This window comes from Ips typographus, linkage group LG1 (assembly GCF_016097725.1).
Source record: "Ips typographus isolate SLU linkage group LG1, UJ_Ityp_2.0, whole genome shotgun sequence".
Lineage (NCBI taxonomy): Eukaryota > Metazoa > Arthropoda > Insecta > Coleoptera > Curculionidae > Ips > Ips typographus.
In genome coordinates, this window is record NC_138422.1 from 6,704,979 (window position 1) to 6,731,917 (window position 26,939).

General features: G+C 33.0%; 2 protein-coding genes across 3 annotated transcripts in view; both read left to right on the top strand.

The window, feature by feature from the left end:
• LOC145727948 (uncharacterized) overlaps nt 1–15,119 on the top strand; it is an 89,933-nt gene extending 74,814 nt beyond the window's left edge. The window contains exons 6-14 of one of the 2 annotated variants that reach the window (XM_081977815.1): nt 2,464–2,659; nt 4,967–5,186; nt 5,308–5,456; nt 5,510–5,740; nt 9,178–9,525; nt 9,581–9,750; nt 9,789–10,248; nt 10,304–10,444; nt 12,161–15,119. In XM_081977815.1, coding sequence (XP_081833941.1) covers nt 2,464–2,659; nt 4,967–5,186; nt 5,308–5,456; nt 5,510–5,740; nt 9,178–9,525; nt 9,581–9,750; nt 9,789–10,248; nt 10,304–10,444; nt 12,161–12,443 — 2,198 coding nt within the window. In that variant the 3' untranslated portion in view covers nt 12,444–15,119. The remainder of the gene's footprint in view (nt 1–2,463; nt 2,660–4,966; nt 5,187–5,307; nt 5,457–5,509; nt 5,741–9,177; nt 9,526–9,580; nt 9,751–9,788; nt 10,249–10,303; nt 10,445–12,160) is intronic. The other variant, XM_081977824.1, reaches the window with a different exon arrangement.
• Nucleotides 15,120–16,149: 1,030 nt separating this feature from the next.
• LOC145726610 (protein toll-like) lies at nt 16,150–25,809 on the top strand. The gene is made up of 8 exons (XM_081975777.1): nt 16,150–16,455; nt 20,779–22,135; nt 22,295–22,534; nt 22,599–22,922; nt 24,688–24,855; nt 24,913–25,219; nt 25,274–25,482; nt 25,537–25,809. The coding sequence occupies exons 1-8, from the start codon at nt 16,433–16,435 to the stop codon at nt 25,732–25,734; spliced, it is 2,826 nt and encodes a 941-aa protein (XP_081831903.1). The 5' UTR covers nt 16,150–16,432; the 3' UTR covers nt 25,735–25,809.
• Nucleotides 25,810–26,939: the final 1,130 nt, after the last annotated feature.

Sequence of the window (26,939 nt, forward strand, 5' to 3'; positions counted from 1 at the left end):
TGTTTAATGTTTTAGATGTGGTAACAATACCAGTTTGGAAAAAAGTGAAAAAGTGTTTAACGTAAAGGTTTGTCCGGTGTAAAGGAATCACAAATATTTAATTTTACTAAGAAAAGGTAATATGAGAGACAAATGGAGATAATTCTTCTTGTTTGAGTATCCTCGTTATGAGGCAGAACCTCTTTTCTAAGGGCACTTTACTCCATCTGCTGAAAGAGAGATAAAAAACATGTTGTGCACTAATAAAATGTGTGAATGAGGTTCAAAATGTAAATGATTGCTTTCTATTTATTTGCTAAAAGTTAATGAAATTCTTTACTAAGTTTATATAAATTCCATGCTTCAGAGAAGTTACTGAATCAAAATCGTAAAATCATTGTTCCAGCAAAATATTCCAATTCTTATATTTATTAGACGTTTATTTCTTGCTGTAAAGAATGAACCGTCGTTTTGGCAAATTGCCACACTCTTTAGTTACGCTTGAAGATATTCACAATGTTATTTGGACCTAGCTAAGGTTTCAGTCGCCATCAGGATGTCGAAAATTGCCCTAAAACTAGTGAAAAATGTCCCATTTCCATTCTGTTTTGTGATATGGCTTTTTATGTGTTAGCAAAATATATCTATACCAAATGATTTGAACAAATAAGTTGTGAACAGTGTTGCAGATATAATTAATAAAATCCCACCAAATGAGACAGTGGAAAAAAGCACATTAAACTAAGCAAACAAGTCGAAGGAGACTAAAGTGGAATATCAACCAAGTATTTAAGGATGTCATGGACGTAGCGGCAAATAGGATGTTAGATGTAAAATTTGAGCACAACCACCATGCAAATGATAAAACAACGACAAGAGTTGGAAAAAGAAACAAAAAAATCACAAATTACTTAACAAATCGGAAAGCCAATTGTGATGAGATCACATAGAACCAGAGTAATACGAGGCACAATCGAAAAAAAAAAACACGAAAGTTCTCAGGTCAACACTGTCCAGTGGAATGCATATAACACAAACACGGTATAGTTGTATCAAGGTGGGCTCACAAGATTTTCCAGAAATATCCCTGGAAAAAATGAGAAGCTCTGCGCATAATAAAGAACGGTAAATGCCCGTGAGAAGACAATATTAGAGTGGAAATGTTGAAATTTTGAAAACGTAAGATAAAGAAAATCCTACAGACTCTGCTCAACAAATATCTATAGGATGGTAGAATAGCGAATCGTTGGTATAATGCAAGGTATTAAAACAATAAACCCTAACAATGCTCATATCCACATAGGCGATAAGATAGTTGAGAATGTCAAAGAATACGTTTATATGGGTTTGACTCACATGGGCTGTTTTCGGTGAACTTACAGACATACTTAAGAATACTGACATCCCAATTAACCTAAAACGAAAGGTCTATGATAAATACATTCTGCCGCTGACAACTCCGGCAGAATGTATTTCCCTCAGAGATAGAGTGAGATATTAAGAAATTATAAGAAGGACCATAGTTACAGACGTAATATCTCACGAGTGGCCAAAGTGGAGCTGAGTAGGACATGTTGCACGCCAGAACAGTGAAAAATGGACCATCAGGGTTGTGGCAAATAATCGCGAAACAACGAGAAGTAGAAGTGGTACGCCACAAAGATCATATCAAGGAAGAAGTAGGTCGAAGCTGGTTCCGGATGGCACAAGACCGACAGGTGGACACAAGTAGAAGAGACACGGAGAGGTCTATGTCCAAAAAAGGATGGAAGAAGGCTGGAGAAGAAGAGACTTTATCTGGGCCGATTTTTAAGAGCATTTCTCGTCTTTCAGGGTCCTCTAGACAAAATACAATTTTTTTTCACTTCAAGTCCAAAGGAAATTTTTTCCAAAAACCACGCCTCTCTCTCTCCTCTATCTTTTTCCTTTATATCTGAAAAAAATAAAATAGGCAATAGTAGATATTTATTTCAACACTGAAGAAATTAAATTTATTTTAAATTAATTTATAAAGAAATGACAGAACTGTCTATTAGTAGGGTGGCCTGATTTCACAGTTTCCAGTGAAATTTTTCTTAGCATAAAATTATTCTCAAGTGAAAATACTGTTGTGTCTAAAATATTTATCGTAGGACTAATTATCGTAATAAATGTGAAAGAGAAATTTGCTGGAAATTATTCCGCTCTCTAAATCCGCCGCTAGGGGAGCGTGTTGCTACCAGTAAAATGAAAAATGTTCAATAATTCTGAAATATAAATTGCACAACAATAAAAATATTCTAAGGGTGTATATAACTTTGTGTTTTCAGTAAATACCTTTTTTTTTCTTCAAATAAATTGGTGGGGTGGTCTAAAGTTTGCTTTTAAAGTCGATATACTGAAATGTTATGTAAGCTTTCTTTACATACTCTTAGCGATTTTTTTATTCTTTTTACACATGACATCAAGTTACATTTGCCATATCAAAAACTTATTTTCTTTCAGGTTGTTCGAAGAGAAACTGTCGGATACAGTCTCCTAATTATCCGGGAATATATCCTAGAAACGTCACATGCCACTACAGAATCAGAGAAAAGAACGTGCCTCCCGACAAACACGCCCTGATCGCAATTAGACAATCGAATTATCATTATAACCGGGAAACTTCACCCAAGTTCGACAATGCAGATAAAATGTTGAGGTAAGTAACGATTTTTTTCCTGATCTGCAACTTCACGGTTTAATATCCCAATCTGGGAAATAAAGGACCCGATTCGTGGACCACATACCTACACCTTCCTAGTGCTAAAGGTGATTAATGCTCTCTAGGAAGTTAAGCTGAAAAATGACACAAACGGCTGCAGTCAGGGCCCCGTAATTATGAAAAATATCGCCGTCTCTGCAGCAGGTGCGATCCGTCTTTTTCACCGTAATCTGATTAGGACGGGAGAGGTAAAAGCGGGAAAAGAAGCAGAAGGGCAAAGGTGGAAATATGACGACAATGAGGATGGCGGGTATTAAGACACGCTGTCGCTTAGAGGGATTTACCAAATTTAAATTTCTTGATATAACATAACCAACTTGACAAATTGATTTAAGCAATTCAGTCAGTGCAATAAGTTTAGCGTCAACCACCTGCCAAATTAAATGAAACAACCTTCCTAATCCATTCGACTCCGGAAACGTCGGAGATGCAAACGAATATTTGGGAAACTCGTTGCTGCTTTCCTTAATCTCAATCTCAACCTCTGACGCCCCGCAGACGCACCTTATCAGAGAATTTGCATATTCTCAACTTAACTGACACATAGTTTATTAATAAAGGGATGCAGACGTGCTCCAAGTGTTCTCGAGCTCCAGACAGACATCTAATAAATGTCAGATCTGTTTAGTTCCATTTTCAGCAAAATGAGAAGTTCATGTTATAAGAAGAGACGTTAATGAAGTAGGTACCTTACAGAATGTTCATTTCTGGAAAGTGGTGACCTCGGTAACCATAAGAGATATATCGGTTATATTAGAGCAAAGCTGCGCAGCATGGGACGAAAATTCTGCTGGATATACTTGACTCCCAACCTGTCCTTACAATTTTTCTCTTGTACAGCGTGTTCATATCAAATAGCAGGTCCACTCGATTTGTTTTGATTTTTCGTTGCTTTCAGCATTAACTTGATTCCTCTTATTGGCGCCATTTTAGACATCAAAGTTTATTAATTGGCCTTTTTTCTGTTTACGATTCATTAGGACTCATTGTTACAGTGTAATGCCAATATTAAAAACTTACTCCTGTAGATTCCACTGGAAATGGCATTCATGTTAATACGTTCCACTCCATGGTAACGTTATGGAACAAATAAGGTATTAATAAACGGTAATTCGATAATTTTAATATATAAAATAACGTTATTATATGGATGTAATTGATGAAGTTGAATGAAAAACGCCATTCTTTTCTCTGTTTAGTCGAACTTTTATGCATTACAGCTGAAAAAGCTGGTTTACCGGATTGCCTAGTTGGATTGTTTGTCAAAGCCATACGTTAGCAAAGTTTTCTACTTCCTGACGTTAAACTCCCGAAGGCATGCTAAACGAGATATAAAGTAATGTTTCGAAATCAGAATAAGCTTAAGTAGAATTAAAGTTGCCAGATAGTTTCACTAATAGGATGTTTCGGAATAAAAAGTTATGCTTTAGACAAATGGTTGGATCCGTTTAAATGTCTTGCAAATATAATTTATTTATCAATTAAGTTTTGCAGAAGTGCCTAAGTATTACAACAATGTTTGTATATAAAATTCATGTGCTGTACGTACATAATTATCAATTTTCTAACTTTACTTAGAACTGCTCAAAGACTAATTAAACAAAACATAAAGTTAGAAAGGAGAGCAACATTGTTCCTCTCGTAAAGTGTGAAAGAACAAGAATGGAAATTTTTCTTAATATAAAAGTATTCCAGTCAACTTATAAAGAATGGAACGATTTGAGTTTACAGTCCTCTAAGCACTGGGTTTGCAGAATTCAGATACTGTAGCCGAGGTACCAATGCAGTCAAAGATGAATCATACTTGTAAGATGCAAGACATTTCTTCAGCACAAGAAAAAGTAATTGATAGTTTAAACTGTTGATATTTAGTTTTTATCTTTTAAAATTAGTGTTCAACTAATAATATTATTCCTTTTAGTTGTTCCATTAATAGCTCAAACGTACAATTTACAATAATCGATGGCAAGTTTTTCAATTCTTTAACTTCAAACAAATTTACTCAAAAAAGTTACTACTAAATAATTGCGGAGATTCTTCTGAACGCAAAATACTGATTACTTAAGTAAAAATCCCATTGCAAAGCATCCGTATATCAGACACTGTATACACTTAATTACATAAATTGGCATATGATCGTTTCTGAGATATCAAGCCGGTTCCAGATTTATTGCTTTCAAATTAATTTTGAGTGAAATTGACGATAAAGTATGCTTTTTTAACTGATTAATGTTACTTGATTAGGATATGGGATCACTGCAACATGATACAAGATTACATTGAAGTGTTCGATGGTTGGGGCTCTTCGGCGACATCCCTAGCCCATTTGTGCAGCGGAGAAAATATCCCCGAAATCATTAGCAGCGGTCCGGAGTTGCTTTTAAAGTTCCGCACGTCGCCCTTTGGGAATCCCTTTCATCCTCTGCCTCTTTCCTACTTGCCTGGATTCGAGCTGGAAGTACAAGTAAGTCTCTGTTATATTAATAGGGCCATTAGCCAAAATTAGTTTTCCTTTTGTGTCGCTAATAAACGAGATAATTCCGTAGAGAGAAGTTTTTAAATTGTTTTGTAAACGGTCATAATAGGTGCTGTACGTCGCCAAACAGTCTCCTACCTACATAGAGCCGGGCAAACAATGTAACTTCCTTTTGACACCATTCGAGAACATCAGAGGTGTATTACAAAGCCCCATACATTCACTGGCCGCAAATACGACATGCCATTATCATCTACGGTATTTTTGCTACTTTCGTTGCGTAAGTCTTTTGTAACGTCGCTTCTTTTCAGGGGACAACCAAGAGATATCATATGGGTGTCTTTTCTAAAGTATCACATTAACAACGAAAAAATAAACGATTACAATACGGGAGGCTGCGACGTTCAGTTACAGATATGGGATGGTGATATTAAAACCAAAAGTTCCGTTCAGTTGATAGGACAATTTTGCAAAGATGATAAGCCGAGATTATGTGATCACGCTCTTTTAAGTAATTCATCCAGATTGACCAGACCTTGCAGGTAGGTATACAGAAATATAGTTTATCATTTGTAAAAAACCTCTCAAGTCATACCTTTAGAACAATTATTTATATTGGAAATACTAATATATTAATTGAAAATCAATCCGGGTTAAGAAAAAGTTGTGAATCTGTGATGCAGCACATCGTTTATGAATGAAAACATCTATTGAATGATAATCATGCTGTGGGTGCGGTTTTCCTCGACTTAAAGAGAGCTTTCGAAACTGTAGATAAAGCAAAGTTAATTTTAAAATTAGTAAGTTATGGTATAACTGATAGAGCGTTGGCATGGCTTGTAAATTACCTACAACAGACTGCAGGTGAAAAAAGTTAATGGTCAGCTCTCATTCGAAACTGGTGTGCCACAAGGTAGTACACTGGGACCTGCTGTATAATTTGCGATATTCCATTAGCAATTAAATTGTTTGCCGATGATACACTAATGTATTTCTACTCAAGTGATCTGGATACTCTGATTAACACTATAAACCGGGATTTAAGTAACTTGTAGGGATGGTTCAACAGTAATTCACTGAAATTTAATTAAAAAAAATCAAAATTTATGATGGCTGGGAACAGAAATATTCGTGAGTCTGTAATGGTAAAAGATATTCAGGTGAGGGTTGGAAATGAAATAACTGAAGTGGTTCAAGAACAACGTATCTGGAATTTGTTGTGGATTGCAGTCTTTCATTTAAACAACATTCAGAACATATGATTGGAAAAATTACAAAAATTGTGAATTTTATGTCTAGGTTTACGTCCACTTTGTCTCAGTGGACTAAGTTACCATCTACAACGCATTGGATTTGCCCTACATCATTTTTAGTTCATCAATATTGTACTTAAGCAATAAGAATGGCCAGAATAGGCTGCAGAAATTACATTATAGGGCGATGAAGATCATTTTCAAAGAAAGACGGGACACTTATATTAGAAGTATGCTAAAAAAACTTAATTGGCTACCTATAGATAAGTTTCTCATTTACCAAAACATGATTTTGATCTGATAAAATACAAAATGGCTTAACACCAGCTTACTTGACTAATAACTTAAGTAACCATGTAGCAGCGCATACATATAATACCAGAAATAAAGATAATTTTTGTGTTGCAACTAAAAATAAAAAAAGTACAGAAAATGCACTATATCACAAGGGACTGTTAGAATTTAATAAACTTCCACACAGAATCTAAAACTAGCCATAGGCAAACCATGTACCTGACAGAGAAACATGGATAATTGCATGTGCGAGACAAAGACAGAAAACGCAATAAAAATTAAGTAAGTTAAAACTCTGCTGCAGCGTTGCCAGATCTGAATTCATCAACTGGATTAGTTACACTCAGTTACAGTTAAATAATTTTATTATTGGACTGTTAGACTTTTTAAAATTATTTCAATAAAATTGTTTACTGTTTCGTCTTTAAATAAAATGAATGAATATTTGCTTTTTTCGCATTCTAATTGCGAGTTGTTTAATTTTTGATTTTTATCTATAAAAAATAAATAAATTTTAACAATCTAACTTAAACAACTTAAATAACAGCTGCGATTTAAAGAATCAACTAGGGCCAATTTCCAAAAATCCTGCCAATAATCCAATAATTCCAAAAATAAAGCCAATGTCCAACACAAATGACGACCGTCCAATTTTGATTGGACTAGCAAACTAACCTCTAAAGTCGAGCTTGCTATCTTACTTTTTTTCTATTTAATTAACGTTTGCTCTGTACTCTGTAAAACCCAACAAAAAGTGGCCACTCTATACAAAAAGACGAATTGATACTGCGACAAATTTAAAAATAAAAAGAACGACCTGTCTCGATTGATAAATGATTAACACTTACTCCACGCCTTTCTGTTTTAAGCGAAAAACCCGCAAACATTTTTTAATCAACGATTCTTGTAGCATTGATTAAAAAAGCTGTGTCAAACCCCTATAAATTTATAAAAGAAAAAGAAAATAGTTGATTAAGTACTGCAAACAGAGTACAACACGACATGCACTAAAAATTTAGATTTATGTGGCCTTTGGACTTGTTATCAAGTTTCCTAAGCCTGTGGAGTAAAGTAAAAACTTTTCACTTAAAACCGAGTTTCCTAAACTTATATCGGCTTTAAAATGCCAAGTGTTTTAGTGAAAGCAGGATACACAAGAGGGTAATACAGGGTGGTTTAGTTTTTATTGCGAAAGCTATAAAGTTGAATGAGATTTACGAAAATAAAGAACAAAAATGCAAAATAACCTAGTCTATCAGCCATAATTGGCAACGCTTTGTTTCTTAGTTTCATCATATCAAATATGTTATTTTACGAAGGGTTTTACTCTTATTATACTCGAATTTCAAATTTAGAGGGCATAAAAATAAAAACAGAAACATTTAATTATTCTGGACAATGTGAATTTTGTATTGAATTAATATTGATTAACTTGCCCTCTTTAAATCATTACAAAAAAGCATAAAAAAGCAATCTAAGGTAGTCTTTCAGTCTCTTTCTGAGATATCTCACTCAAATTCAGTAAACCGTATTCAGAAGTTTTTAGTATCAAAAAAGAAAATGATCAAACTAACAATTATCAAATTAAGACCGGCTATAACGGTTCTAAAACAAAGGAAGGCAATAGTCTCTTCAGCTTAAACTAAAGTTGGACACGGGAAAACTTCCGGCATGGAAACTTTTCCAAATCAGAAACTCAGACACCGGGAAGAAAATAAAATAAAGTCACTAAATTCGCATCTTCCCACAAAAAACAAGTACAAATTTCAAAACATGAAAGTTTCCAGTTTTGCACAACTCTAATTTGAAAAAGCGTATTCTGGTGGAACCCTGAGTTTCAAGCTGTAGTAACACAGACTATCTCGTTCTGTCAGAATAAGTCAAAAAAAGATAGAGATAGAGTATGTAAGCACTTAAGTGAACACTAAAGCCAAAATTCTTCTAAGGTTAAAGGGAAGTTAGAATGACGCCTATCCTAAAACCCAAAAATATACAAATATAAGGCTGACCGTTGACAGACATCACTTGGTTTGGATTCTTGTATTTTTGATATCACTGGCAAAACATTGGAACATTAGAACCCAGAACACTCTATAGTTCAATCATTTGTACTTCCAACGCCTTCTGTATTAATGCTGACAACATAAATAATACATATTAATAAATAATACTCATCTACTAAAAAGATAATCGTCACACGTCAAAAACAAACTACAATAAACATCTGGTGGCAGTGGTTTAATATTTATGTACTTTGCATTAGCGTTCATTATTAACCAACTCAGAAACTTTATTTTCATACAAGTCCCTAATGTTTTGGGGGTCGTTCAGAATAGCACAAAATTTAAAATTTATCACATTATTCTACGAATATAGTAATTTAGTTTGATTTTCCGTACACCCAATATTTTATTTTCCATTCTCTTTTTCAGTTTATCGGAGAGTTATGTCAGCACAGGATCGGATATGACCATAATTCACACCCTAAAATACGAAACAGTCCTGTATCCTGTCCATTTCAGTCTTCACTACGAGTTCATAGATTTTTCCCAAGAAGGCGTACAAATGAACAAAAACTCATGTGATCGTCGTTTCACAGAAACAAAAGGTCGGTTTTACTCACCTAAAATCACTTTTCTCTTCGGACGAGGTGGTCAAAGCGAACTCAATTGCCATTATCAGTTCGAGACTTTGGAACCGCAAAAACTGAAGCTGACTTTCAATAAAGCAGGTTTTGGAAGAAAAGAATGCCAGACAGATTTCAATCCTGAAATTAACAGGTTAGTGTTTCACATTATTAATTGAATGACATTGTTTATAAGCGGATATTAATAGATGGGAGTGCAATTCAAGATCAGAACTTGATGGTATTGCTACTGTATCAGTATCGGAATATCCATGGATAGATGTGGAGCTAAAAAGACATTGTTTGTGTAGTAACTTATCTGCAGAACCGTTCAGCATAATCACAAAACCTTCAGTGAAATTTGTTGTACAGTTTACAGGTAAGCGCCTTTATTAAACAATTTAATTTTGTAAAAAGCTCATTCATTTCCAGTAACCAAAATGAAGAGTAGTGAAGATTACAACGACTACTTCTTTGACGCTTCTTACGAATTTTTACCAAGCGACACAAATTGCTTTGATCCATGGAAAAGTCGAAGATTGAGCGGCTCTAGCGGAGAAATTAGCATAAGAAATGATAAAACTGACTCTTTTGGGATGGAAAACACGATTTCCCTTAACCAAACCATCCGGTACTGTTTGGAACAGCCTTGGCTTATAGAGCCCGAAGAAGAATGCAACTTTATTTACCTTAAAGTAAAAGGGAACGAAAAGAGAGATTCCCGGCTTTGTCCGAGGAAAAACCGTATTGTCGTGTATCTGGCTGGACATTCCGAAGATTTTCACGTGATTTGTCCAGACCAGAATGGTGTGGAAAATATTGTGGAATTGTTTTCGGAAGGTTGGACGATATTTAGTGTCCAGAAGCTTCAAAATAGGTAAAGTGTCTCTGTAGGAAGTTTTAAATGCGATATTAAATCAGATTTTGTGTAGAAATGCTAGAAGTTTTATCGTCGAGTTCCTCAAGCGAGAACCGGGTGATTTTGCTTTGACATGGATGGAAATATCGAAGAATCCAGCTTTAGCTCTCCCAAGTTCTTTGTTAACAGTGCGTCCTCCTGATTGTCCTCACAGGTAATATTGGCACAAGGTGATTCAACGATAAGGTTGCACTTTTAATTATGACTCTCTCGGTACTTAAAAAAGTCAAACTTGTTGTCTAGGGTACATCTTTTCTAGTAACTATTTATTATACAGGATGTCCATTAAAAATTGAAAATACGCTATTTTTTCTTCACTGTTTTCATGACATATTTTGATCTTGCCTAACATTTGGCGTTTATTGGTTCTTTGCGGTATTATGACAATTAACTTATGCCTAATGACATTTTGACACTGATCCCACAATTTACTGGCATATACCGCACTTGTGTAATGTAAATACCGTGGATGACACACCATTACAGTTTTGTTAAACAGAGATTTATAGATTGAAGCAACACACGATAAGACTATTGTATCTAACCAATGAAAACGGTTTTCTTGAAATGACCTTAGTAGTTTATTTTTACTGGTAAGACAGAAGGTTAATGGTATGTTATGTTCTGTTGCGCCAATCTTAACAGATGTGGTAAAAAGTCCAATAAAGGGATAATCGTGTAATGGACAGATAAGCATTATTAATTGTTAATTGCATGCGGCTTACAAAAACAAAAAACCCAAAATCATCATCATCATCGTAGTTCTTCAGACGATATTTAACCGAATCTATAACACAGGCGAATATCCCGCCAAATGGTTAACATCGAATTTTGTCCCCTTGCCGAAAAATAACAATGCAACAAAATGTGAGGACCACAGACTCATGAGCCACACACTGAAAATATTCCTTAAGATTATCCACTACAGAATATCAGCCACAAGAATTTCAAAACTCAAGCCTAACATATGAGAAACAACCAATAGAGCGAGTAAATAAATTTAAACATCTAGGAACGTGGCTGTGTGGAAACATGAAATTAAAAAAGTGCTCACCAATACTGATTTTGATCTTGGCTTGAGAATTAGATTTGTCAAATGCTAGGTCTGGACAGTGTTGCTTTATGGCATGGAGGGATGGACACTGAAGGTGAGCACTATGAACAAGCTGGAAGCATTCGAGATGTGGGTCTATAGGCGTGTACTGAGGATTCCATGGACTGCAAGAAGAACCAACGATGAGATCTTGAGAATAATCAATAATGACCGCGAACTGTTAGGCACCATTAAACGTCGAAAACAACATACCTGTGCCACGTAATATGCAACGAGAGGTACCAATTCCTGCAATTGATAATTGAGGGGAAGATTGAGGGAAAGAGAGGAATCGGCAGGAATAAGATGTCATGGCTCCCCAACGTTAGGCAGTGAACAGGACTGAGGACAATGCAAGAACTAATGCATACCATACGTAATAAGAAACAGTGGACAAATGTGATCGCAAACATCCATTAATGGACACGCAGAAGAAGAAGTATGGTTGATAGTAACAAAATTAACCAAATAGGACAAGCGCTGTTGGACAAAGACAGTCCAGCTGGCAACGAAGCGCAGTATTCAATTTTTTTTTTCATTAATTGCACTTGTATCAACCACGTATTAAACACATTATAAAACATTTGTTTACTACTCTCTCATATAAGAATAACCTAGTATCTAACTCCTAAACCTGTAAATAGTGTTGACCTCGGTGTTGACGCAATACCACTGATTAAGTAACAATTAAAGTAATTTTTTCCACTGATGCCTAATAATTAACTAATTAAATCAATCGCTTTGCATAAACCTAATAAAAAATAATTTTATTTATAGTTGTCCAGAACTAGGAGCTTGCATCAGCCCGAAGTTGTGGTGCGACGGTTTCGTGCACTGTCCATCTGGAAGCGATGAGCAGGAGTCAAACTGCGCAGTAAACTCAAACTTTTTCTACGCGCATCTGAACTCTATAGCACTAGGTGCCATCGCGTTTGTCGTGATGGCTAGCGTGGTGATAGTGATCACTGTGATAATCAGGAACTGGCGACGAGAACGCAGCAACGTTATAGTGTCCGTAACGGAACACACGTTTCTAGAGTTTAAGAGTGGGCTGTGCTAAATTGAACTGAATTTTAATTCTGTCTCTAATTAGTATACAGGGTGTTCATAAAATGTAACAGGTCATGAAAAACAAGGTCAGTTTGATTAATAAAGTAACGTTCGCAAATCAGTAGGTACAGTCGTGTTCATAAAAAAGTGGGACAGCCTTTGTACACTGAAACCTGCCTATGATGCTACAAATTTCAAAATAAAGTGGTACAAGCGTACTTTTTCTAAAGCAATTTTAATATGCTCATACTCAAATTGGTTGTTTGAGTAAGCATAAAATAGTCAAAATCAAAATTAAATTTGTTTTTATTAATATGTTTTTAAAAAGACCGCAAATCTTATCTAAGCCAATTAACTTATCTTTAACATTGAAATTCGTATAAGAACAATAACTACTTATGAAAAAAAGTAATAAAAAACGTTAATATTTAGTCATGGCACCATTTTGTTGGAAAACTTTTTGTAATCTGATGGAAATAGAGGCGTAAAGGTTTCTAATTAAATCAGGATTAGTAAACGGTTTGGGTCTTGTATAATACGTGTGGTACTTGGTTATTACAATTACCGCCCTCGATTGATTGCAAATGACACTTATTATACAACACTAATAAACTAACTTGTTTGTATATTAACAGTCACTTAATATACTATTAAATGCAAACATGGTTAAATCAAGTATTATTGAATTTTTTTTAAAACATAGCCTCAGCTGCCATCTCTATTTTTACTTAAAAATTACTTGCTTATAATCTAAAAAATTTCTGATTATCTGGCATTACTTCAATTAATCAAACTTGCTTTATTTTTCGATAACTTGTTTCATTTTTTAACACCCAGTAGATTGTTCTCCTCTTATTCTTTTTTAATCTAGAGGGTGGAAAACAACCGATTGACGCGATCTATTAAACTCGTGTCTTATTTAAATTATTCCTAGGAAATCAATGACAAGAAGAGAAAGTCACTGAAGACCGATGCTCTGTACAAAGATAGAGAAAAACCTCGTAAGTGTATGTCAGAATTCTGAAAATTTAGCTGAATGCTCAAGTCAATCATACCAAATGTATTTGTCAAAAAAAATGTTTCATATAGCAGCTATTCCAATTTTAAGGGAAGCAAATACCTAAACGTTCTCTATTTCAGTTAGTACATCTTGTATATTGTTTATTTTTTAGATTCTGCTTAAAACTGAAGCCATTTTATTTTTCGTATGCTATGAACCGCATTTTCTTTGGTTTCTCCGTTTCTTGATGTCTAATAACTTTTTTTGGTTCGTTCTAAATTGAAAATGTCTGAGTTTGTATTAGGTATAGTTAACGTGATATTTCTAATAGCTATTTATGTAACCAGTTACGAAAAGATCGATTTTGTGTAACGAATGAATGTTTGTAGGGCGAGCGCAACGAGGTCCTACAATTTGAATGAGTTACACAATAAGACATTTTCGAAACGTGTTGCATACATAATTTTTTCTAATTTTGACCAAAAAGCGGTAAAAACCATCTTTTAAAGTGATTTAACACAAATATTCACTTTCATAGCACCTTGTATAAACAGTGACAACGACATATTATGATGGATGTCGGCCATATGTTTCTACGGAAATGCATAAAAACAGGGAGTGATGAAATGAACTTTTCATAACTAGTTACATAAAGTGATACTTTATGTAACTAGTTACATAAAGTAAAACGTTTTGTCACTCTAATCAGTTTTGAAAAGTGTCACTTTATATGCCAAAATTAGAAAAAATATTTTTTAAGTTTAAAATGTTAAAATAATTAATAAAATTTCTTATCGTGGAATTATTGACTTATAACTGCAGTCTTATTTCATGGATTGATAATCGTATTTGAACTTGGCATACAAGTTGATGATGTAAATGTGTATAAAGTTTTTCAAAACCAAATTTTATTCATTATATTAAAATAGCTTTAGAATCGAAAAGAAAAACAATATACACTGTGTCTCTTTGAAAGTATGTCCAGTTTATGACTTCTGCCGGTATATAACTGGATGTTCTTGATCACGCTAGTTTATTGTAAACCACCCTGTAAAGTAAGTTTTGTTCTGAAATGTAACACTGCACTTTGTTTCGCTTATGAACTACACAATAGGAATTTTGAAAACGTTTCTCCTCTAGATTGTGACAATCTATAGCTACATACCTACAAGTTAAATCGCATGTTAATTTTAAAAAATACTGATTATTATAGACTGGAACTTAAAACAGCTTAATAGAATTCACTTCTTACAAGACTAGACTAAATACTTATTGTTAGTTTACCCAACCAAACAGGTTGTTTACAAATTACATGTTTTTGCACCAAAGAATAACAATTTGCATGAGAAAATACTGATCGTGGTTTATATTCAGAGAGACAATGAGTTACAGATGATAAAAAAGCTGTACAAACAAATGAATTAATATCATAACAAAAATGCATAATTTTAGCCCAATATTTGAGTATCTAAAGTCATTAACTGTGTGATAAAATATACTTTAAGTTCAATTCATCAAGCAATAAAATCTTCTTTAATAGGAGTGGATGAACATAATCAATTGTACACATCACATTAAATCGAATAGCAAACTTAATTAAAATGTACATATTATTAAATCCCTGGACTGACAATATTTGTTGTACATGTAAATAATTTAGCGTTTTATAATAAATATTTATTATTATGATTGCGGTTTTATTGCACCATTTAAATACACTACCACATAAAAATGATAATTTAGGATTGTTATGGTCTAGTTTTGAATTTTACCCATCGTTGATTGTTTTAGATTCAACCGGTTTCAGACTTATTGAAAAAGCAACCAAATTTTGCTAAGTACGGTATTTCACTTCACGGTTAAATTCTACAGGGTGTCTTAGTTTTCAGTGACTGAATTTGAATGTCGTACAGTACATCACAAAATAAATAGATCGCATATTACGATACAGTTCTCTAATACATTTTATTACATTACATTCATCTCAAACGAATATGTGGTCACTGCACCAGCAACTAGTATTTGAACAATTTTAAGTAAAGCTCCAAAAAACAAGATTTTCAAAATTTGGCGCTTATTCTTCACCGCTTATTGGACACCCGTTATACCGTTCTCTACTTAAATCTGTATCTTATGTACCCTGTCAGGTAATTGACCATAAGATAATATGGGTAAACCACTGGGTAGGTAGACAAGTAGAAATTTATGCAATTTAAGAAAGAATGTGACATGACTATCAAAAATATAACATATTGTCAACTTTTCTCTCCTGCTCGAGAATCGGCCTCTTGAAATCCACTCTCAAGAGAAATGTAAATGGCAATATACATAAGCAATGTAAAAAAAGTTTGCTTTCCACAAGAAAATAACTATTATAACTTTCTTTTATGAATTAAAATAGAATCACATGGCAGAAAACTCTATTTTATAGTATTATATACCGTAAATTAACACATGACAATAATTCATCTTATTAACGTAAATTCCAATTGGTAATAAATGCACATCAAGTGCACCAATTTCTAGATATACTATCACTGAAGGAACGTTTTGTGATAGACCAGGAAATTCCGTGCATTTACGAAGAAGGTTGGGTAATAGACACGCATACTAATCGCTTCTAAAAACTTGTCCAATAAGTTGTTAAGTAGAAAAGCTTGATCGTCCGTGAAAATCCCCGTTAGTAATCGTAAACATTAATAATGAATACTCTCGTTCTCGTCCGACGTTGAAACCGAGAACCTGCAGTAATATGGGTTCGACGAGGAAAACAATGTGTTGGTTAAACAGTTGAATACTGTGCAAACCAGTGGTGCTGCAATTGTTTAAATTTTCTGCGTGTTTAAATTTGTTATCGTTGTTATGTACGCAACTAATGATAGGTCGTTTACATTTACTGGGAAATTTTGAGTGTGTGTATAATTGTGATTAAGAAGAGGATTTAATAGTGTTGGTCATATATCATGTGACTGATTCCTGCAGCCAAAGTTTAGTTAGAGATGGTTTTCTTTCTGAAAATAAGGTATATTGTTTATTGAATTTTGTATAACTTGGCACTGAAATGCAGTTTTCACCTACATTCTGCTAATCAGTCTATTGCTATATCCGTGTTTGTTATTTTCATTTAACACACTGTATATAATTTTCTTAATCCATAGACTGGGAGTCTTTTTATTATTTTACAAAAATTTTTTTTTTGTTATAAAACAGCAATGAAAAAATGAAAAACCTACCCCTATTTGCACCGTCGTATTTACAGCCAAGCATAAGTTGTTTGGTTTTGACTGTGACAATATAAGTAAAACAAGTCACACTATAAACTACAATCTACATAAGATATATTTTAATAGTGTATTAATTTTTTTTTTAAACTAACTAAAGTAATTTGATAATTATTTTAACAACTGACCAGAAATCTTAAGAGAAACCATCAAAAATTAAATAAAAAGATTTCGATCGTCTGAATACATTCAGTGTGAGCTAATCTATATAGAAACATTTTTAATAGAGATAAACTTAATGATTGTCTCTATCTGTTATCGTTTGGCAGATATAAAGCGTTTCTCTAAGTTTGGAGTTTTCTTCTGTCAAAAGTTGTGTTTTCAAAACTGTCTTTTGAGATACATATGTTATTTTTCTGGAAATACATCTCTATAGAAGTTTTTTTTTTCTATTAGTCACTGTTCATCTTTTTTTTTAAATAGGACGTTTTGTATATTTGCATTTTAAAAAATATAGTTTGTAAAAAGTCCGGCAACCAACACAACTACTACACAACTTTTGGAAAAACATCCTTTATAAAAACAGGATATGTGACAATCAGGAATATTCTTATGGAATGACTGCCTCAATGACATTTTCTGATTCACTGTTTCATTTTGATCACATTTCATGTAACATCTTGTATGGTTAACTTGAACAGTTTGGCAGATATTTAATTATTATTAACTTTGCTTGAAATGAATAGCCGCCTAGATCACCAGATTTGACGCGTCTAGATTATTTTTATAGGGTTACTTAAAACATAAGTTATATGCTTGCGTTGTTTAATAATTAATAGCTGCCAAACTGTTCAAGTTAACCATACAACGTGTTACCTGAAATGTGATCAGAATGAGAGTGTAAATAAGAAAAGATCATTGTTATTCTTCAAGAACATATGACACTTGCTATTTTGGCTACACCTGATCTGCCAGATCAAACGTTAGGAAAACTAAAAAAAAAACACATTTTTTCAGTTAATAATTCATAAATAGCTATTCTTATTTATGTAACCAGTTGGGAAAAGTACGTTTTTGTGTAACGAGCAGATTTACACAAAAACTTAATTTCCCAACGTGTTTCATACAAGATTTTTTCTAGTTTTGACATCGGCGTTCAGAATACGATCATACAGAATAATACTGGGAAAAGTTTTACTTTTCACAACTGATTGCGAAAAGTAAAACGTTGTGTCACTGGCAAGGGTTATGAAAAATGTCACTTTACATGTCAAAATTAAAAAAATTACTTTTTGTTGATTTTTTATTATGGATTATTTTTGTAAAATGTGTAATTTTACGACAACTTGTCTTTACTATTGATCAAGAATATGAATGAAACATTTTTTCGATTAAATCACCAGCAGGCTTTTTAAATGTGTTTTAATCGAATTATCAAGTTTAGCTAGATTTTTATTTGTCATTATAATTTCTTTATTGCTATTCAGTAAGCAATGTTCTAAACTAATAACTTTACCAATATTGAACGTTTGAAATAAGAATAACGAGACGCTAAATTACTATAATAAACTTCAGCTGGTCGTATTCCGATTCCAAAAATAAATGTCACAGTTAATTGATTAGTAATTCAGGAATTACCCATTAACATTGTTAAGCGAATAAAAGATTTAAATGATTTAAATTTAAACCGTTACGTTTATGGCATATAAATAATACTCTATTGTTCATGACTAAATTAAATTCTCTAGCTAGGCTATAGATTTTTTAATATACAGATTCGGAAAAATACTACAACAGTTTTTTTTAAACAGTACAAACATGGTATTTTTTTCATCATTTTTTATATTAATTAATAAAATGTTGGCTCTATTTAAAAAAATGAAAATTATGCACTTTTGAAAAAAAAATTATCCAATAATATGGCTATTTTCAAACGTTATCAAAAGTACATCTTCAACATTTTTGTGATGTCACATCCACATTAAATTAGTGGCAGAAACAATTTTTGATTGACAGGCCTGACAACGGATGGTTTTATATGGTTTTATCGTATACTCGGCTACGGTAATGCTATTCTAACTAATAATAACATTCTAAAATGTTTCTGTATTTTCAACCTCCCTTAACATTCTCACAGAATTAATGCAGTGTCCTTAATATTCATAGCTACAATGAACTCGAAAACTGTTAAATTATTTACATATCAGGTCTTGTTGCTTTACCTTTTGTGAAATACCACATATGCAAATGATTGTAGATTTCTCTAATGTACTACGGGGTTTTCCCTATATGTTTTGGCTTTATGCAGGAGAGTAGACCATCAATTAATTTGTAGGTTGTAAGCTTTCAACAACAAGAAAAATGTATGTTGAATATTGACCATATTAGCCAAACTTTGTAAGATTGGAAATTCTTAATTACATTTTTCCTAAAACAATAATGTATGGAGTATTTCTATTCTAGATCTGTGTTGAATACATGGATTACAGTGTGTAAAACTATATGGGGTGTTACAAATTTGATACATACAGCATTGCTATCTCAAAAACTACAATAAAATTGGTAGAGCCTTTGATTTTGATTGATTTCCGTTTTTAGATACCATTAACAACTTCAATTTTTCGAATACAGACATGCACTTTTTATTTTGTTTTTTAGTGGCTACAGACCGAAACTATAATGTGTCCCACTTGTGTATTTCTTAGGTACGTATAGATACTTGAACTTAAAAAAATAAGTATCAAAATATCTAAGTAAGCTAAGTAAGTAAAATATCTTTTTCAATTAGTTTGATCGTTTCAAGTGTGCGTAGCTCCGTTATTTAAAGAGCCATCAAAACTTGTTAACAAAAACAGTTGTAAAAAGTTTCATGCTTTACAAGAATGCATTTAGGTGTCTTCATCCTGAAAAGCTTCCTATGAGAGTAACAGGGCAGAAAGTGACAAAGTGCATCAAAGTGCTATTTTTCAACTAGTTTTACCTTTCAAGTGAGCGTAGCTCCGTTATTTAAGAAGCTATTAAAAGGTGTTAGTAAAGAAAGTCGTAGCAAATTTCTTTGAAAGAGCAATGAACCTAATTATTAAATTAAATAAAACTGCTTTATTCACTCATTATGACAACATATTATCAATTATTCCAAATGCTTAATTTAAAAAAAAATTAATAAGTATCCACCTATGTAATACAGTATGTATGTATAATTTTTTGACAATTGTGGCACATAATTAGTTTTGGGAGGTATGTAGCTACTAAAAAACAAAATAACGAGTCTAGGTCCGTATTTGAAAAATTGAAATTGATGAAGGTATCTAAAAAACGAAACCGCGGAGCTGGAATTATTTTCTTAAATAGCCTAAAAAAGTGCTTCCAAAAGGTGCCATTGATTTTCCAGGAAAATAATAATAAAGTGGTATAAAAAAATAAAAAGTAATTTGGCTTTTTCGGTTTTTGTCGTATTTCTCGCTTATCCTGTACATTCTTTTCATAAGATGATTGAACAGTCACTGCTGCTGATTATTGGTCTGAAGTTTTAATTTCAAAATTTGTTGATTTATAGTCCCCTAAAGTTAATTGATGTATTTTTAAACACATTTTGTAAAAGATCCACAAGTAAAGCACGTTTGGCAATGAAAAGAGTGCTTTTCCAGTGGCGACCTTAATATCATGTTACAGGATATTTTTACAGGAAATAATGATACCACAGAGCCGTTTTATAAAATATAACCGCGTTTTTCATTTTATATTTCTTATTCTACACTATAGCAACCAAGACCAGATCTTAAATTCATTTGATTTTCCGTCTAAACCTAATTATCGGTAGAAATACCACGAGAGCTTTAAAAATACCGATAATTTTCATGATATCATATTTCCATAATTTTCCTAGTCCTTTAGGACGAGGGAAATTTGTGAGGAAATTAATTGAAAAGCTCGAGCGGTGTTTAGTGGGATTATTTTTCAAAATGTCACCAAAATGTCTCATTTTATTAATACATTTTTTTTCTATAACATTGTCATGGTTGAGTGGAATAATGGCAGAAATAAAACAACAAATTGCAAATGTGTACCAGGCCTAATATAAAACAAATGAAATAGATGTTCCATAATTGAAAATTTTGTTTCAGATTTAGTATGCATGGAGGTCGCTTAATTATACTCTGCTTGTTTATGGCCTCACTTGGACAAACCACTCCACAGAACTGTACTGAAAGATGCAAGTGCCTCAAGACAAATTTTACTGTAAAATCCTGCCCTTCGCGCCGATTTAACAGCTTGAGCGTGCAACTGACACCTCAAAACATAGTCATCTCCTGTTTCAGTCCCAGTATATATAAGTCAGACATACCATACTTTGATGTCAGTTACCTTACTGCCATAAATGACACGTCCCCATTAACTTTAGCTTCAATGATCGGTAGATGCTCCAAAGCTAAAGCTGGAAGTATTCGTTTTGCTTTGAACTCGAGTATTTTTAACAGTTTAAGTGCCTATGACAATATATTGCTCAAACATCAATTGACTGAAGTGAAGTTCGAAAACACAGCTGGAAAAAATGTGACATTATTGGAAACCGGTTTTTTGAACTACGGATATAATCTGAGCACATTGATTATTAATAATGTTCAGATGGCTAACCTGAAAAATTACTTGACGAATTTGTCTCATGTTGAGACTCTTGATTTAGCCCACAATGGTATTGAAATTATTGAGAAAACCACATGGAACAATCTGACTAGATTGAAGCAATTAATTTTAAAAGACAATAAAATATCACGTTTGGAAACTTTGCCTAATGTAACTTACGTTGATTTGAGTTTAAATAAAATTGAAACTCTTGATAAGAGTGTTTTTGAAACCTCTAGAAGTTTGGTGTATTTAAACCTGAGTGGGAATTCTTTTAAAGAAATTCAAAATGACACTTTTCATACACTTCGAAGTTTGGAAACCTTGGATTTGGCTCAGAATACAGCTTTGAGCTTTAAAGAACAAGTGTTTTCGAACTTAAACTCGCTCAAATCGCTTAATTTAAGCAGATGTCACATGAAACAAGTTCCAGCACGTTTTCTTCTTCAATGCAAGCAGCTACTTGTGCTAAATCTATCTGGAAACGGGATAGAATTAATGGACGATAATGCTTTTGTCAACCTCACTAATTTAGAAACATTAGACTTGAGTTACAACCGTATAACTGTCCTATCAGAACAACTGCTTCAACATTTGGACCGCTTAAAACTACTTTTCCTTCACTTCAACAAAATCACCATATTTGATAACAAAATATTTTCGGGAAGACTCAATTTGACTACCATAAACATGGCCAGTAATGCCGTAAAAGAGGTAAAAATTCAAGATAGTTGTAGTCTTCTAGAGATTAATTTAAAAAACAATAGCATTGAAAATTTTCCTTGGAGTTCTTTACAATATCTTCCAAATTTGACACACCTGGACGTAAGCTACAATCTACTGACCGATGTTTTGATGGTAAGTGATTCGAAATTGGTTATATTCGAACAATAGAGAGAGAAATAATAAACTTTTAAATTCCAAAAGAATATTTATTCCATTTTATGCTTTATTGACCAATCTCGAATTTCTAGAATTACCTAAAATAACTTTAATTTGATAATTTTGCCATTGCAGGACTTTAATGAAACCATTTCCAAACCCATTTATGTGGAAGTCGATGTCACCAACAACCAGATACAAAATTTTACGGTTCATAAAGAATTCCAAGCTGAGAACAAAAATGAAAGCATCCTGCCATGGAAAATTATGATGGACATGTCTTATAACAGATTAAAATGTAACTGTTTACGATACAAAATGTATCCTGCACCACAATCTGAAGCTGGAACGACAATAATGGAAATCACAAGCAAGGTAAAGCAAAACTGTCTTTTTTTCTAATTGATTACTTACTAATAGTAGATTTACTGACATTTAGGAGAATGTCTGCTATAACAAGTATCCACACTTCAACTGCCCAATGATTACCATTAAAAACTGCCCAGAAAAATGTGATTGTTACTACACCAGACCTGAGAATGCCATAAACGTAAATTGCTCTTCCAGGGGGATGACAGAGTTTCCTCAAATTACTGGTTTGCGAACGGATCGATATACCCCTAATCAGACTATAATTCTGCTCAGTAACAATCAGCTAAACCTAAATGGTCAGGATAACCTGAAAAAATATGAAAACGTTTCTTTGTTGGATTTGTCTAATAATCAAATTGAAGATTTGAAGTGGATGCCTTGGAATATATCGGTATGTATTGCAAAAGCTTTGTAGTAGTCTTGTAGTCAACAATATTTTTTTGTAAATACAAAATGTAAATGATGATGATAATTGATTAATGAACAAAATTAGTAGACGATTTGCGAAATGAAATCAACAACAAACTGCAGTTGTAGCTCTGTAGTTCTGATAAGTATTAACACAATGTTTCTTTCAAAACACCCTGTGGATGGTATCAAGAATGTCACTTATCGATAATTTCGACCAACTTTTAGATTAGACATTTTTGAAATTTTTTTTATTTATATTCTATTTCTTGCATTGTTCTGTTGTTAATATATATGATTTAGAAATAGTTAATATGCAATAATTTAGTATCAATCAAGTTCCTGAGTCGTTTCATGTCGTTAAATTGAAATTTTACGATCTTAACCGTTCTAACTTGGTAACAATAAAACAAGTTTTTCTGTACTTAAACGATTAAAACAGTATTCGAAGATTAAGTTCCATTTGTAAAGAAGGAAATATACAGAGCAAAGTTAAACTGCAAAGTGGTGAATTAAACGGTAAATTTAGTGTCTCAGGAAGAGGAGAGAAGAGTCCGTGACCAGGATACACTGACAGGCATGAAGGAGCCTTTTGAATTGTTGAATGCCTGTGAGTAGCTAATTGATCAAATGAAGGACGTAGTGAAATAGAGAGATGGAGATGATGAAGGTAATAAACACAGAAAGGACCAAATGAAAGCAGAAGGTGACCAGAAAGGATTAGGATTCATCTACTATTACTAAAGTAGCTTGGCAGAACCACACCAGATTGATACTGAATGGAAAAGTTAAAGAAATTGTCAAATGGGGGTAGTTGACACTGGTTCTTGTTTCACCATAGTAAGACCAGACATAGTGAATCATTGCAGAATTATTGATACCGGAACAATCTATGAAGCTAAAATCAACCTGGTACAGTCTGAATTCAATCACTTAGTCTTTGTGATGGATCTTATTAACCAACATAAAACTTAGTTCGAGTTTGAAAATAATGGCAATGCAGGACGAAACAAAATGGGAAGATTGTGAACGACAATTGTTGACGACTGGGAAAATGATTGAACAGTTGTCTGGATTGAAGAAAAGTTATGTGACAAGGAAATGACTTACCCAAAACCCTGGAGACTAAAAGGCTGTCAGATTGAAAGCTTACAGGAAGACTGAAAATGGCTGTATATTATTATATTGTTAGATTCTATGTAACGATTTCAAGTATGTTTCACGTATCATACTCTATATCTATATTAAATTATTTTCGAGATATAGTTTAGAGTTTGAAAAATAACTTTTTCACATTTTAGAGGGTCATAGCTCCTAACCAGAACGAGGTAGAGCAAAATGACTTGCATGTTGCTATCTTAATTTTTTCTAATCTACATATACCAAAGTCATACTGCAAAGTTTAAAAGGTGTCAACATTTTTACTCTTATACATTTTTAACACCTGTCCAAATTAAAAATATTACCGAGTAATACATCTCAAAAATGTAATATAAGAACATGGAAACCGTTTTGCTCTCTTTTCATCTGATAAAAGGCTATGAGAGTTCAAACTTTAAAAACGCTATTTTTCAAGTTGTCAAACAGAATTGTTAAACTAAAATCTCTGCCATTGCTTTTGATTAATCGCAATATGCAATCAAAATTGATTGTATTCAGCACGAAACTGAAGGTATTTACAAAAAAGATTATCCTTTAATTTAACTTATAAATTTACATTTACTCATAGAATATTGTTTTATTTACAGTTTCTTATACTGGACAACAACAAATTAACGTCAATGTCTTTACCAGTGGTAAAAAACCTCACTGAAAACACTGCCTTAAAATATGTGTCTTTAAAGACTAATCCATGGAAATGCGAATGCTCAAACACACCTTTACAAACCTTTTTGATTGCCAACAATAATATCAAGGTAAGATATTTTTGCTATAAATAATTAATAAAATAGTCAACAAAATAATTGCAACAGGTTAAACAAAATGATGTGTTCTGTCAGGATACCAAAGAGTTACTGTATTACGCCAAAATTTGTGAAGTAGAACAAAATATTCTCAAGCTAGCCTTACCTTTGAGTTTAGCTATATTACTTGCCCTAATTTCAATCGTATCGGCTCTTTATTACAAATTCAGTACCAGCATCAAAGTATACTTATACTCGAAGAATTGGTGTCTTTGGTGTGTGGCAGAAGAAGAAATCGACAAGGATAAAACTTACGATGTTTTTATTAGTTACTCGCATAAAGATGAGACTTTTGTTCAAAGGGAACTACTTCCAGGTGAGTAAACTTAATATAGAAGAAAATTTGATGTAGTATGGAGACTTTATTTAGAACTTGAATCCGGAGAAAAACCTTTCAAGGTGTGCATCCACTACAGAGACTGGATACCAGGAGAATTCATCAATCACCAAATCATTAATTCAGTCCTGGATTCCAGAAGAACTCTGGTGGTATTATCCAATAATTTTATGGAGAGTGTGTGGGGTAAAATGGAGTTTAGAACTGCTCACTTACAAGCCATAAATGAGGGAATGGCCAGGGTAAGTCAGGTTCCTACTAACGCAAGTCATTTTGTGTAATTTATCTTCTTCTAGGTCATTGTGGTGTTATATGGGGAACTGGACCAAGAATCTCTGGATGACGAAATGAAAACCTATTTAAAGACTAACACTTACGTTGAGTGGGGCGACCCGTGGTTTTGGAATAAGCTGAAGTATGCGTTGCCCCATTCTAAAGCTAGAAGGCGATATTTGCCTCAAATTAGTCAGGAATCCTTCCATCTAAGCGGATAGTAATTAAAATGAGAAAAAAGACTTAAATTGTGTTGTACATATTTTGTTTAAAAGTTTATAAAACGTTGAGAATCAGATTGTGCATTATTTGTGTATTATAAACCACTGCACATTGAAATGACAGATCTACAAACACAGGCGTATTCCAATTCATCAAAACTGTTGTGTTCTACTTTCTACTCAGAACATGAAAAGATTGCTTTAGGCATTTTCCTGAATCTGACCAAAACATACGATTGTGTTAATCACTGAATTGAATAGATCAAATATTATCTGTCAAAAAGTGAAAATAAAATAGGTATAAACAGAACGGGGGTTGCTTAAGTTAGCATATTGGATCCAATTTTGTTTGTTATTTATAACAATAATAACGAGTTAGTATGTTACACCAATATAATCTGGCACAAACCTACCTGACTTTGCGTTCAATGTTCAAGACCATAGTTTGCCAATGTCACTGAAGAATCAAACCAACCTAACATTATTTAGAAGAGCTAAAAATATTGTTAATTGATATGAAGTGCTGAGGATTATTATAGCAAACTGCAAGGTAGAAACTGATCTAATGTCTAAGCTTTTCTCTTTTTTGTTTATGTTAGCATTGCTAATATTATAGCTAGATAAGTAACCTTCTATAGATATGTTTATTTTCATTACTTGAGCATTAAACGGAAATGAAGAAACATTATAACTATTACTTGTAATGTCAATGGAAAAGAAAAGAATCTGCATCTAAAAAACCAGTAGGCCTACTAAGTAGGTAACTTGATTGGGCTAGAGATAGAGATTTAAACAAGAGAGACTTAAATGTGCTGAAAGAAACCACTCATAAAACAAAGAATATAAAAAAAACTAAAAACTAATATTAAGCTGACAAAATAATGATGAGATTTGAGATGATGGCGCTTGCTATTAAGCAAATAACTGAAAACTGTAAATATTGTCAAAAATAGAAAGTAATTTAAAAACAAACAAAGTGAGATCATTAGAAAAATAAGTTTTTCTGAAAGAGAAAAAAAACTTTCTTGTTCTTCTTTTTAAAAATTGTTTACCAGACGTGCTAAAACAATTTGTGACTTATAAGCTTACCAAACCAAAGTTTTTTTTTTCTTTACTTTGAAATCGGTCATATAACTTTTACTTATTTATATATACCATTCAACTATGGGACAATTGTAAACCTGCAGGAAAAAAGGAGTGGGTGA